The following is a 15,208-nucleotide window of genomic DNA, read 5'->3' as shown; positions in this document are numbered from 1 at the left end:
GATCTCAGGACGCTGGGATCATGACCTGAGCCGAAGGCAGAGGCTTTAACCCACTGAGCCACCCAGGCGCCCCTTGTCCTTAAGATTTAAAAGGAAAACTAAACCTTTCAGTTGTCGAGAGTCTGATTTTTATGACATCATATCAAATTTTGAAATAACTGCAGTATTTCAGTATTTTATAAATGGTTCTGATTTTAATTTAATTTTTGAAAAGATTTTATTTATTTGTCAGAGAGAGAGAGAGTGTGAGTGAGTGCACAAGAGGGGGGCAGGCAGAGGGAGAAGCAGGTTCCCTACCAAGCAAGGAGTCCCATGTGGGACTTGATCCCAGGATCCGGGGATCATGACTTGAGCCAAAGGCAGATGCTTAATCAACTGAGACACTAATGCGTCCCCTGATTTCAATTTTAAAGTGACAAAATTCAGTAAAAACCTCACCAACTGGGCAAATATAGAAAAAGATATTCTGTCTTGGTGGAAAATGAGTTACAGACTAGATTAGCAATGACAGCTCTTGTTTACTGAGTACGTAGCCTGGACCAGGTGCTGTGTTTCCGTGTGTGCTGCATGGCAGGTTCTGGGTTCTGTCGTCCCTTCACCAAAAAGAAACCCAGGCATTCGAGAGGTTATGCACCATTAATTCTATGTTGCAGGGGAGGGAACTTAAGCAAAAATTCAAGTGAGCCGTCCAATCAATAATAACCAAAATGGAACACCTCATTTTCCATTTAAGTGCATTCACCCACCGAAGAAAATGATTCCTGCCTCGCTGTTGCTCATCCCCAACCTTTCCTTAACTTAAAGCTCTAAACAGACTTATGAGATGCTAAGGAAACTAAAACATTATTTCAAACACAAATACTTTTGTAAGAAACTCAATTTTATTCCAGGACTATACAGCGAGTGGAACTAGGTTGATGCCACATAAGCAGGGAAGGATGATTTGTAATTAAAGGTTTTTTTTTTTAAAGATTTTATTTATTTATTTGACAGATAGAGATCACAAGTAGGCAGAGAGGCAGGCAGAGAAAGAGAGAGGAGGAAGCAGGCTCCCTGTGGAGCAGAGAGCCCGATGTGGGGCTCGATCCCAGGACCCTAGGATCATGACCTGAGCTGAAGGCAGAGGCTTTAACCCACTGAGCCACCCAGGTGCCCCAGGATGATTTGTAATTAACAGATGGACTGTTTTTATGTTTGTATAATTGAAAACCATTTACTCTTTTAAGTACGTAGGAGTGGCTTGGTGTAATGAAGAAAGGCTGGTCTTTGGAGAACAACAGGTGTCCTTCCCCTTCCCCCTAAACGTTTCTCCTTCACAAATCCCATTTATTCTGTGCTCTGTCAGAAAGGATATGCTAAGGGTCAGCCTAGCCATGTGGTCTTGGTCTCAAGCTCTAAATTAGTGGTCAGAATTAATGAGGTTTTACTGTCTTATAACTGGTCTTCCTTGTAAAACTGTAAAACATAATCCTACATCTCTTAATGGGTGGTTGATGTAATATATGGTCCATCACTTAAATGGTTTTAATCCAGAAAGTCAAGTTGACTTTCTGAGTGTTTCCTTTTGTGGAATGCCCGAGGTCAGGCTATTGTCAAATCACAGATTTTCTGAGGGAGAAGCAGCTGCTAGGAGAATTGAACATGAGGGAATATCAGTCAAGTGGTGAGAAAAATCAGAAAAGGATGATTTGGGGGATAGAATAGAGGGCATCTAGGGTTTAGCCTGTCAGGAGGCCAGGAATGCTTGTCACAGGCAGAATAGAACCATCTCAGCAGAGTGGGCCACTGACTGTATTTCTGAGTATACTCCAGGTGTATGCACAGAAATCCAGGGCAGTGGGCTATGATGAGCCAGCCCTCTTTCCTAACCCAAAAGTCAAAAAAGTGTGGCTTTCTCTGAAGGCTTTTGGACACATGTTCAGTTATCCTCTAGGGAGGCAGTATCCTTCCTTCGGGACAGGGAGGATAGAAGGAAAATTTTATGAACTGGAAATTAAACAAGTGAATGCAAAATACAACCAGATATTGGCTGGCTAGGTTCGAGGAGAATTGTCCAAATTTCAGGTTTTAACATATATATATGTATGTTAGAAATGAGCCTTAGATGAACCATCCTACCAAAACAAGTTGGTGCTGTTTATTCGCTTAATTATAAGTGTGTTTCAAAGATCAGATTTTCTTATGTTAAGTCAGTGCTTGGTTTCAGTTAAACCTCCTCAAAGGTCCTTTGAAAGAATCTAATGGAATTCTTTAAGATCGAAGGTCCTAAACTTTTTCTCTAGATTTGCTGGTTAGCCGTTTTCATTTTAGGTTATTTCTAGCCTTGATGAGATAACTGGTTTCCCCCCTGAGTCAGACAAAATTAAGAAGCTCTTCAATTGATCTCCAGCTCTGATTTGCTCCTTGTGATTCAGGGATCAAAGAATGTTTACTTTCAGCACCGTGAGAATACCCATTGCTTCCACCCCAACAAATTCATAGGCATATCTTCATAGACGTATAACCCTCCTCATGTGTCTCTTTTCAAGTCTTTGTTTTGTTACCAGAGAACAAGAAGATAATTTATACAAAATAGCTGACATTTTATGTTAAATCTTTTCACAATCTATAAGATGTATACATTTTGGTTCTTTTGATTTCTTTCTTTCTTTCCTTCTTTCTTTCTGTGATTGAATAATCACTTTTTTCCCCACTGGGAAATCTGAGGCACCAAAAAATGTCATTAACAGATGACTGGCTTGTTGAATACATCACAGAAAATAAACTTACATTATGATTTTTTGGACACCATTTAAATGCTAAATTCAGACAACCGTAAAAAGTAAAAACAGATTTGAAAAGAAATAATGCCATCAATCACAGGATTTTTACCTGCATGGAAATTGGATTTATTGAAATAAAATGGTAAATAAAAATACTTTATGGCTTGGGAGAATCAACCTAGTTTCTGATACTTTTCTGTTTGCCTTGCTCCAAAAGTGTCATCAATCTCTCTGTTTGGATGCAGTGCAGCCAGGTGTTCAGAATCATAGGGGGACAAAAAAAATTAGTTTCTTACTGAATAGGGGAAATGAAACAAACAAACAAAAAAAAGAGGTTGGTAAACAGGGCTTAAAAATATGAAAAATGTAGACCCGTTGAACTGAACCCTTTTTTTCCTTCCCCTGCCCCCCCAGGAATAATTCTGCTACAGGGCTGACTTCAAGGACGTGAATTGTTGACCTCATCCCACCTTCAGAACCTCAGCTGTTATTCTAATTTTTGCGCCATTCCAGGCAAGTTGACTTTGTATGGAAATAAAATTGAACCTTAGGGGTCTGATGGAAATTCACTGTGACATTCAAATCAAGAAAACTTGCTGAAACCCACAGAGCCTTTTCCCCCATGGGCCCTGATGGTAGCCTCCAGAAGGTGCAACCTCTGGTGGTCCCCCTTCTTCTGTGGCAAGAATAAACTTTGGGTCTTGGGTTGCAACACCACCTGTGGAGAAAATGGTATGCGAGGGAAAACGATCAGCCTCTTGCCCTTGTTTCTTCCTCCTGACTGCCAAGTTCTACTGGATCCTCACAATGATGCAAAGAACTCACAGCCAGGAGTATGCCCATTCCATACGAGTGGATGGGGACATCATTTTGGGGGGTCTCTTCCCTGTCCATGCAAAGGGAGAGAGAGGGGTACCTTGTGGGGAGCTGAAGAAGGAAAAGGGGATCCACAGACTGGAGGCCATGCTTTATGCAATCGACCAGATTAATAAGGACCCTGACCTCCTCTCCAATATCACTCTGGGTGTCCGGATCCTTGACACATGCTCCAGGGACACGTATGCTTTGGAGCAGTCATTAACGTTCGTGCAGGCATTGATAGAGAAAGACGCTTCCGACGTGAAGTGTGCTAATGGAGATCCACCCATTTTCACCAAGCCTGACAAGATTTCTGGTGTCATAGGTGCTGCAGCAAGCTCCGTGTCCATCATGGTTGCTAACATTTTAAGACTTTTTAAGGTAGGTAAAGGCATTGTCTTTCTGACCATTGTGAAAAGACAATAAATTGTTCTGACTCCAACCACAGGTTTAAGAAGAAAGTGAACATGGTGAAGATGTTCACAGACCTTCTCAAGGTCACCCAGGTTCCTCAAATAGATGATTCTGTGACTGGGTTTATACATGTGTTGATTTAGTTAGTTAGTTAGGATTAATTGTGACTTCCCCCCAACCACCACCCTGAACAAACAGGTGATAATTTCTATTGAGTCCTTCACCTCTTTCGATATCTTCCTTATTGATGCTCATTATAAGTCAAAGCAAGTGTTTTTAGAGAGTATAATGAAATCTTAGCATATTTTTCATATGAAGCATTTCTATGGTGTTTGAGATATAAGATAATTTACTTGGTGAAGCTTCTTTAGAGTGGGATGCTCTGTTATGACAAAAGTTTCTATGTGAAGAAACAGTATTTATTACTAACATGTAGATGGGAGTGACACCCTGGGATATAATATGGCCATAAAATTGTCAGGTTTAAATAACTTCAGTAGAGCAGAACCTCATTAATTCAGACTGCTCTAATGCACACTTGGAATAATTATATTTAATTCTTATTGAGTTAAAAGTTCAAGTTTAGCAGGATAATTCAAGCCTTTCTGATACAGGTTTGATGATCTACTACCTATAAATTGCATTTGCATGTTGAATAAAATTGACAAAATAATGTATGGAATAATACTTTGAAAAGTATGAGGTGCCATAAAAATAAAGCTGTTGTGAATCACCATTTTTATTAACTTTCTCATTTTGCTTGTTAATATCTATTATGAAGTGTTCTATAATAATTTTTTTAAATTGAAAATACTTTTCACTGGTTTCTTAGTAGGACTTGACTTTTCCAACTTAATCGGAATTAATGAGGCTTTGTTTTTATATTGTGAAAAACTGTTCCTCTGCATATTAGATTTAAAAACATTAAAGGAATATGGAGAAGTTGGAAAGGTGACAGCTATGGCAACAAAACTGAACAAATTGATGGAAAAGTTCACACAAAAAAAGATGAAAGGGATTGAATCAAGGACTCTTGGATTGGAAGATATCTTGGGGCACCATGGAGTCTGGCTCACTTTGTATGCTGGAATCTTCTTTGTAACCTCTCCCTAGGTAGCTGTCCAGGTTCTGGATGAATCCCTTTAGTTTAGAGGACAGAATGCTAAGAGGCAGCTTAATGACTGTTTTCAGATTGATGAAATTTTCTGAAATGAGGATGCTGCTGAGCAGAAGCTCTCTGTGTCTAAGGGGTATTGAAGAGGCATAGAGTGCTGGAGACATTTGGAAGGACGTTAGGAAGAGCCTCTTGGCAATGAGAAGGACACGAGATTAAAATAGGCAGCCAACGGTGCTCTAATTTGTCATTTCTAGAATAATTTCCCTTGGGCTAGCTGACCCCTTGCTTGGAGACAAGACGAAGACCAGGATTTTCCAGATGTCTCTCCCCACATCCTGGGATCTAGAATTTCTCTCACAAGTCTCAATTCTGAGCTGCATGCCGTTTTGTGCTCTGTGATGGTGTCTAGATTTAGCCACTTTCCCACCATCTTTTTGCTCTCTGACTTGATTTCTTTTCCCACTTGCTCCAAAGCATCTCTTTCCTGTTTTTAACTCTGTTGCTTAACAACACCCACTTTTATTTTATTTTATTTTATTTTTTTAAAGCTTTTAATTTTCATTCTGTTGGCATACAGTGTTCTGTTAGTTTCAGGGGTACAATATAGCGATTCAACAATTCTGTACATTACTCAGTGCTCATGATGATACATGTACTCTAATCCCCATTACCTATTTCACCTATCCCCTTCCCCCTACCTCCCCTTTGGTAACCATTAGTTTGTTCTCTATAGTTATGAGTCTATTTCTTGGTTTGTCTCTCTCTCCATTTTTGAGGTTGTCTCTCTCTGTTTCCTTTACAACATAAGAAGAGAGAAACCTTCATTAGAATCCTCTCCCTTCCTTTTGTTACCCTTCCTTTATACACTAATTCTTGTTCCCTTTAGTCCTGTCATAATTCCTATGAATCCCATCTCCTTCCTATATAGTCTGGTGGCCAGCCAAATATAGACAAGGATTTGAGGAGTGGAGTATTGGTGATAATTGCTTCTCTGAGCTTTTAAAAGCATGTTGACATTAATTTTACACTAATAGGATCAGCTTATCTGTAAAATGGGGATAATAATGTTATGTTAGGTTTTTGGATGGATTTAATGAGAAAATGCAGGTGAAGGGTTCCACCGGTACCTGCCCATGCCCTTCACCTCCTTGAGCTGCCAAAGGGACCTTCAGGCCACCTGAAGGGTGGGTTTGTTTTTTATGTAGGCTGGATCTCTCTTCCCTTTGTTCTGTTCTGTCATCGACTGGCCAATTCTCTTTTCACTGCCTTGGGTAGTTCTGGAGGGACCTTATTTGCCCAGGTGGGGGAATTACCATTGACTCTTTGGGCAGAGCCCATTGTTGCAGGTCAACACTTAAGACAGTGGTCAGCACATAAGAGGGCTGCTCTTTCCACCCTTGACCAAATCACAGAGAGTGTGTGACTTTTAGTCAGGAGGGGTGTTGGTTACGGTGAATATCATAACTAAAATCAGTACACTGGCACAGACTGAGCATTTATTATGTGGAAGCAAATGTATTTATTAACCAAATTACTGGGGCTTGAAAAATGTGTGTGTTTCAAAAGTAAGTGAGAGACTAGAGGTACTTAGCCTATCTTTTCTTCCAGCTGAACCTAGAGCCACAGGCATGTGAATTTAATGATGATTTTTATTGTTTTGCTACTTTAATTCACTTTGATGATTTACTTGAGACTCTAGCTAGCACTCTACACTGATATTAAGCATGAAATGATGATAATCATTCTTGGAATAGAAAATGTTTCACTTTATGTGTGAATGTATTCCGTTTAAACATGTATCCTAGGATTGCCATGAAATATTAGTATAGTTAGCAAAAGAATGTTTAGCAAATTAGTGCATTGGAGATTGGCTTACAATTTCTTTTTGAAAAGTAATAGTGTGAAAAAGCCAAATGCTATGATTTAAATAAAGGTGAATATTTAGAACAGTTTTTTTGGAGTTTGGACCCCTTCAGGGTGACATAACCCATAGAATCCAAAAAGATGCACAGATATCAATATATTGCCACTTATTCCTAAATTAATGGAGTTAAAAGAAGGTAGTTTCTCTTGGTTTGAAGTGGACTCTGAGAAACTGAGGGTTTTAGAGGGGATGGGTGTGGGAGGTTGGGTGAGCCTGGTGGTGGTTATCATGGAAGGCACGTATTGCATGGAGCACTGGGTGTGGTGCATAAACAATGAATGCTGGAACACTGAAAAGAAATTAAAAAAATAAAAATTAAAAAAAAATACACAATGAAATGTGATGATAAAGGATAAACAAGGTCCTAATTAATGAATTTACTCACTTTCCTGCCCAACAATAAACATTAGTTGAGGTCCTGAGAGTGTAGCTGGCACCTGTTTTAAAATTCTATAGAAAATACTTGTGCTAAAATTGGAAGTAATATCCAGATGTCTTAGTTCTCTTTTTTTGGACAACCCTGGAATAGCCTTGTCTTTACCTGCTATATCTGCCTGGGCGAAGCTGTGTGGGAGACAAAGGCCTCCAGGCATCTCTCTCTTTTTTCAGCCTTGTTCTTCCTGTGGCAGCTACTCCTGTCCCCTGTCTCCTTCTATGTTCTAATCGAAGCCTGGTTTCAGGAAAAGAGCTCTGTATTATCAGTCATCTGCATATAGTATGTCTATGTGTAAGTCAGGAAGATTCTATTTTCTGCAGGATCACTAATAGTGGGATGGAATAATTTGTCTTTATGAAGGGGAGTCAAGCATCGGTTGAAGAGTTTCATTCAGCTCCCCCAGCAGAGACTACACCTTGTGGGTGGCCACCTCCTTTGCCCAGGAGTACAGCTGGCTCTTCTCCTCTCTAGTGGGAAGAGATGTTGTTCTATTTTTGCTTTTCTTCCTATCAAAACCCGGAGACAAATGAAAAAAAAAAAAAAAAAGCCAGCTTCTAATTTCAGAGGAGAGTTGGACAGGGGGCTAGAGCTAGAAGCTGTCCTGTGGTCTCTGCCCGTAAGACAATGAATGCTCTACTAAACCAGTGATCTTCAGCCCCATGAGGTGGGGTTCATACCCTTCTCTGTCCTCATTCCCCCAGTGGGGTGTGTTGGCTTATCAAAATGACCTCAGAGACTTTTCAAATGTTAGGACCTAATGTGTGAGTATATGCCTCCCCCAGCCCCCTGGGAATCATGTTGATGGACTGAAGTGTTTTGAATTTCTTTTTTTTTTTAAATTAAATTTAATTTTTTTTAAAGATTTTTTATTTATTTATTTGACAGAGAGATCACAAGCAGGCAGAGAGGCAGGCAGAGAGAGAGGAGGAAGCAGGCTCCCTGCTGAGCAGAGAGCCCCATGCGGGGCTTGATCCCAGGACTCCGAGATCATGACCTGAGCCGAAGGCAGCGGCTTAACCCACTGAGCCACCCAGGCGCCCCGTTAATTTAATTTAATTTTTTTTATGTGACAGAGAGAGAGATCACAAGTAGGCAGAGAGGCAGGCAGAGAGAGAGGGGAAAGCAGGCTCCCGGCTGAGCAGAGAGCCCAATGTGGGGCTCGATCCCAGGACCCTGAGATCACGACCCGAGCCGAAGGCAGTGGCCTAACCCACTGAGCCACCCAGGCGCCCCGAAGTGTTTCGAATTTCTGAGGTGTGTTGGGAGTGAAAACAATTTGGAGAGCCACAGATGAGGACTTTAAGGATCTGAACTTTTTAGAAGCACTGCTGTGCCTTAAAACACACACGTGTCATAAATGGGTTACTATGAGGGCAGAGTGTTCACTTAGGTGGACTGTTTAATCTTTACAGCAAGTTAATGGTTTTAGATAATAGTGGTATCTGTTAGGATAATGTGACATGTAACTGCAGAATAGCAAACCCAGAACCGCTTCACCCTACGTATCCAGAGGTGAAAATGCCACCCTGGTGGCTCTTGTATTGCAGAGAGACCAATGAAAAGAGGGGCTGAGCTCTCAGAGATTGTGTGGTTTAGAAATAACTAAAAAAGAATGAAGCGGCTTTTGGAAATGTTGACTGGGAAGCCCATAATTCAATTTTTTTTTTAAAAGCAAGTTTGAGGAATTTGCATATGTTTTATAAAGAGCTCAGATTTTTTCCCCTTTCTAGAATATTTTCTACCCTCTCCTTTAAATTAGAGCAATTCTATTCCTCAGAACACTAATCATATACTTACTTTGAGCAAGGATTGAATGTTCTCCGTTAAAAATAGCACATCAATACTTGGAGGTAACCACTCACATTAATGTCCACATAGATGCATCTGGGTCATAAGAGGGCAGTGTCAGATATAATTTCTCTCTCTCTTCTTTTTCTAGTTAACATTACCTAGAGAATGAGCTTTCTATTCTCGAAGGATAGGGGTTAGGAAGTTTTTAGTGTACACTTCCAGAGCAATCAAATGAGACTTAAATAGAAATCCATTTTTGGGTTGGATAACTTTTTTACGTGTGCAAGTGGTCCAGTTATAAATGACTAAAATTGACTTTAATGTGAAGTTGCTGAAGTACAGTGAAACATTCCATTACCCTGGAAGTCTTCACCGACATTGCTATGTTTACAGAGACAGGTTTCTTTCAAGAGACTCTACTAATTGTAGCATCTGCTTCCATAAAGCCAAGCATTTCTGTGAGTCATTTATCGCATACAGTGGGCTTTATTAACTGTAAACTCAGATGAAGTAAATCTGCCATAGTCAGGCTCATCTTGGTTAGATGGACAGATCTGTGAGCCCAATCAATAAACTCAGGAGGAGGTAACATTTCGTGTTAAATATTACTTGATGGTAAATAGATAACGGCAAACTGAAAGATAAACTCCTTAAATCAATCCTTTGCCATGGTAGCAAGCTCTAATTTAACTTTGTGAAGAGCCCACTCACCTCAGATGCAAGATGAGGGGTGTTCTCTCTGATAGTGGTTCTAAGTGAGAGTCCTGGGGAAGTGACCATTGTCCATGGTCGCTGGACTTGTAGTAAGATATAAATATTTATAAAAAATATATAAAATTTATATAAATAAATAAATAAAATGTGGACTTGGTAATGTCACTTCCTTTCTTAACATTCTTTAATGGCTACCATTAAGCCCAGGATGAAGTCTACCTCTACTTTGGGAAGTCTTTTCTCACTTCCCTTGATGAGATTAAGTTTCTTTGTTACATGTACAGAGTTTCCTAGGGCAGGATGATATCTTGATATATATGAGGGCATGTATCTCTTGCTTGTTGCTGTATTTCCAGCACCTGGCATGGACCTAAGAATCCAATAAATGTTTGCCCAACGAATGAACGAATGAATGAATGAATGAACTGTATCTCTCTATCTCCTTCATCTCTACTCTCTCCCTCACCCCAATCCCAAACGTTGGAAATAGTCTGTGTTGGGTCGATAGGACAGAAATGGAATTGTATTTATTTTACTTTTATACTCTTTGAGAAAAAGGAACAGAAGGAGGAAGAAGGGGGGAAAGAAGGAGACATAGTATATTTTGGGAGTTACTATTTTCATGTGCTTCCTCATTTTCCTACAAATTCACATTTTCTCTAAACAGATTTTTAAAATTAAAAAAATAAAAGACATGAGCACATTCTCATTTTGGAAAGTTTAAGAAATGAATAAGTAAATAGTGTAAAATGGAAAGAGACCATATCTAAATTCATTTTAATTAAATTATACACATAATTTTATTAAAAGATCTATGTCTTGTGACTTTTTGCATGTAATGATACATCTGGGAGACATTTCCTTGTTGGTTAATATAGTTCTATCTCAGTAATTTTCAACCCTGACTGCACCTTAGCATTACCTGGATAGCTTTTAAAAAAGTGGATGTGGATATGCTCAAACTCTCCAAGTTTGGCTGGAGCCCTGGTATTGGTATATTTTACATAATTACTAGGTGATTCTGATATTTGTATAGGATTGAGAACGAAGAAGCGTTTTAAGCAGCTGTTTGGCTTTTGATTATATGAACAGACTGTTTATCTCATAAATCGCTTAGTGATAGGTTACTTCACTTGGATTTCTTAAGATCATTTATCATTTGGGAAAAAGTTTAAGCAATACTAGAGGCTCATGTAAACACATCATCCCCAAAGGGAATTTTGGTATGACAGGGCCCCTTTACGGAGCAGCGAAGGGTATGAATTACCAGAACGCCTTGCTGTAATGCAGACTCACACATGTCATGAAAAAGATTGTGGCTTTTCATGACACGAAGTAACTTGGAGTCAGTGTAGGGGTCATGCGCTCAAAACACTTAAGGAGCATCGTGACTCTTGTCGGGTGAAGCATATTTTAAACTTCGTGAACTTAAATTAACCTTGCTTTTCTTTTCCTTAGCTGTGAACAGTCTGAAATCCTACCGTGAATACTGAAGGTATATGAAGAACTTATTTAGTGATTAATGCCTATCTTTGGAGTGTTTTAAGTAATGAGATTGTTTTGAAAATAGTGAGGACTCTTTCCACAAGAATGGCTTGTGAATGGATGCTATTTGTTACTTTTTTCCTGTCTGAGAATATTCATTAAGCTCCGATACACCCGGTTAAGTTTCATCCTCACTGTGGGATTGGAGAAGGAACAGGAAAAGTCTGTGTCCTCAGGGAGTTTACATTCTGGTTGGGGGGTAGAAAATATGAGGTATACAAACAAATGAAGACAGCCAGTGACAATGTCATAAAGAAAATAAAGCAGGTGGGCAACGACAAGGCATGAGCTTGAGCTCGGGTGGCAGGGAAGGCCTCTCTTTGAGGTCATGGTGGAATGATAGGACAAAGCCAGTCAGTAAACTACTAGAAAAAAGCATCCAGGTAGATTTTCCTTTTCCCACAAGCTCCCCTCAATCCATGCCCTGGTTCAAGAGTATCTCAAAGGAAACCAAGTCCTGGAGAGTAACTCCCCACCCCCCATTTGTTATTGAGGTTTTCAGAGCCAGGATAGACCTGATACAGGAGACTGGGATGGGAAAGGATCTGCATGCCCCCTTCTCTCCCTCCCGGATGTGGTGCTGGAGGCTTTCTCTGGCCAGGGGCACAGTTCTGACTCCCTACCTTTTGAGAAACCCGGCCTGTCTCCCTCACTCAGGTGTCCTTCAAGTCTCATGCCAAGACAGACCTGAGGGTTGAGCAAGCAGGCGCAACAATGTCCTGTGCTCATACAGGCCTCTTGGTGCCCCAGGAGCCCTGCCTGTATGGGTGGGGCCTCCTGAGGATCCTTTCTGACTTGGAAGTCCAGGTTCTTGGGAAACCCAGGGGTGGGACTGGCCCTCAGGATTTCCAAGAACATGACTTCACCAAAGAGGCGGACACCTCCCCCCACCCCCAGCCAGCAGGCCAGACCACACATTAGGAAGATGTGAGCCTGGGACATTGCAGGAGGGCAGAGGAAAGCCGCATAGCACAGTGAGACTCCTAGGGCAGGTGGGCAGTCAGGGGCTGGAGGCTTCTGGCATGGTTCACCATGTCCCAGCCAGCCATGTTCCGGGTGGCTGTGACAGGTGGATGACACTAATGAGAGACTCAAGCACCGTGATAAGGGCAGTGATTCAGAGGCCCACTCAGAAAACCCACAGAGCCAACTAAAGGTCCCTCAGAGACATTGAACAGGTGGAGAAAGCAGTAGAAGAACTCATTTCCAGCACAAGAGATAAACAGAGCAGGCTTGATTAAGGGCTCGAGCAGCGTGTCCGTGGAAAGCGTCCAGAAGTCTGCTGAGCAAGTAAGAGGAGGCCCTGAGGGGGCAGCAGGGCATGAAGGAGAAAGAAACCATGGCAAAGGCAATCCGGGCATAACCTGGGATGGACAGGACAGTCAAGGTGGGATCAGAGAGCCTGCCCAAGAGAGCAGCGCACTCACAATGGGGTTAGGCACAAACAGGAAGATGTTTTCACTCAGCATTGGGGCAGCCCCCTTGCACCCTCTGTACAACCCCCCCCCCCCCCCCCCCCCCCCCGCCACTGGCCGAAGGTGGCATGAGTCCGAGCCCTGCCACAAGGCCTCACCCTTCATCCCGGTCCATCAGGCTTTGCCAACAGCGTGCAGGCCTCTGCTGCCCCCTGCACTGGATGTGATTTATATGTATATGTATATATATATATATATATATATTTTGAGATTTTATTTTTTTGACAGAGAGAGAGAGAGAAGCAGAGGGAGAGGGAGAAGCGGATTCCCACTGAGCAGAGAGTGGGGCTCAATCCCAGGACCCTGAGATCATGACCTGAGGTGAAGGCAGATGCTTAGAGGACTTAGCCACCAGATGCCCCTGGATGCAGTTTATTAAGAACTTGTCTGAAAACTTTGTAGAGCAAGTCAGGATATATGTGTGTGTGTGTGTGTGTGTTGTGTATATATGTGTATCCATATACATACACATGTACATATATGTACACAGATGTATATACACACATGCAAATATTCATATACACATACATATACATAACATATATGCACATGCACAATACATATATGCATACATATATACATGTGAATACACACATATGTGCATAAGGAAAGTTCTGTGCTCTTTCTACTCATTCACCCTAAAAATTGCGGTGGTTGGTTTTAAAAAAATTTTATAAGTTTTTTTTTTTTTTTAAAGGAAGTTTTAGGTTTGAAACAAAATGGAAGATCGCAATGGTTTTATTTGGTTTCAGGACAGGTTTCTTCCCAGACTCTTCTGAAGATAACTTTTTGCAACAAAAGGTGTACTTTTCTAGGAAGACAGAATCCAAAGGGTGTCCCCTGGCTCCTGCCCAGTAGTTCTCAAACTTGAGCATGCATCAGAATTACCCAGAGGACTTGTTAAAACAGATTGCTGAGCCCACCTTCAGAATTTCTGAGTCAGTAGGTCTGGGTTGGGGTCTAAGATTTTGCATTTCTAACAGTTCCCAGGTGATGCTGATGCTGCTGTTTCACAGACCACACTTTGAGAACCACTGCTCCATATAAATCACTTGCTGGCTGACTTAGCAAGTCAAAGTACACAAAACAAAAATGAGATTGAACAATGTTCTGTCTGGTAGCAGACTTTTTTCTTTTGACTCATGCCTGGTTGGATTTCTGTTCGTATTGGTCATAATCACAGCAGCTGCTGTATGGATCTATTTTTAATTGTGTGCCCTTTTGGAAGTTGTGTTCCTTATTAAATAATGCATAGCTCAGGAGTAATGATCAGCATAATGGTCACTTGAACATGATTCTTAAAGCAGGGTCACTCAGATTACCACTTTTACTCATTTTTACTACCTGTGACAGTGGAAAAGACTGATTTAAGAAACTTAGACTGTAAGATACACATTAACTGGGAATTGAGAATAGTAAAAGATGAAAGAGGCTATGATTTGTCTCAGCTACCAGCAATTTGTCTTCAGAAACCATGACAGCTACCTCCTGATTCCCATTATGCAATGAGATTGCAAATAACATTCCACAGCAGTCTTAATCAATAGAGGGTCACCAGAGGCGCTTCTTTCCCCATAGTGGGGGAAAAAGGGCCTATTTACCAATTTAAGTGATAGAACACACTCTCTGGCAAGTGACAGAGACATCTCTCTTACCTGTAATTAGGGATTTTCCTTATCTCTAAGCATTCTTAACATAGAAATATACATGTAATCTTTATGCATTTTAAGTACATAATGAGCACCAGGCTGATGGGGTGGAAAGGAGTCCAGGTAAAGCATCATCCAAAGCCTCCTTTATCTGTTTCCAGAATGAGGCCACTCTTTCCTGCTTTTCTCCATTAGGCTCAGCAAATTAATGGGCATGTGTTTTCAATATTGGTCACTAGTTTTCTTCCAAGACTCTCCTAGGCTTCCCCCTGTGCTTGGGACACTGAGTTCCTTGGTATAACATAGCCCCAGATCTCTCGGTTAGGACCAGCTCCCAAGAGGTCATGGGTATGTCTCTGTGTCCCCCACACAGCCATGCTAGGGTTCCCTGGGGATGTGAGAATGGTGATGTATTTTTTTTTTAAGATTTTATTTATTTATTTGTCAGAGAGAGAGAGAGAAAGCGCATGCACAAGCAGGCAGAGTGGCAGGCAGAGGAGGAGAGAGAAGCAGGCTCCTTGCC

At 41.2% G+C, this 15,208-nt stretch overlaps 1 protein-coding gene across 5 annotated transcripts in view; it reads left to right on the top strand.

Annotated features, from left to right (window-relative positions):
- The window catches only part of GRM8 (glutamate metabotropic receptor 8), a 768,517-nt gene that overhangs the window by 8,457 nt on the left and 744,852 nt on the right, over window positions 1-15,208 (top strand). For all 5 annotated transcript variants that reach the window (XM_047695832.1, XM_047695830.1, XM_047695831.1 and 2 more), the window contains exon 2: window positions 3,177-4,001. In XM_047695832.1, coding sequence (XP_047551788.1) covers window positions 3,492-4,001 — 510 coding nt within the window. In that variant the 5' untranslated portion in view covers window positions 3,177-3,491. The remainder of the gene's footprint in view (window positions 1-3,176; window positions 4,002-15,208) is intronic.

The sequence above is a fragment of the Lutra lutra genome, chromosome 11, assembly GCF_902655055.1.
Source record: "Lutra lutra chromosome 11, mLutLut1.2, whole genome shotgun sequence".
NCBI classification, from domain to species: Eukaryota; Metazoa; Chordata; class Mammalia; order Carnivora; family Mustelidae; genus Lutra; species Lutra lutra.
Note: the sequence above shows the minus strand (reverse complement) of the source record. Positions and strands in the feature narration are given on the sequence as shown.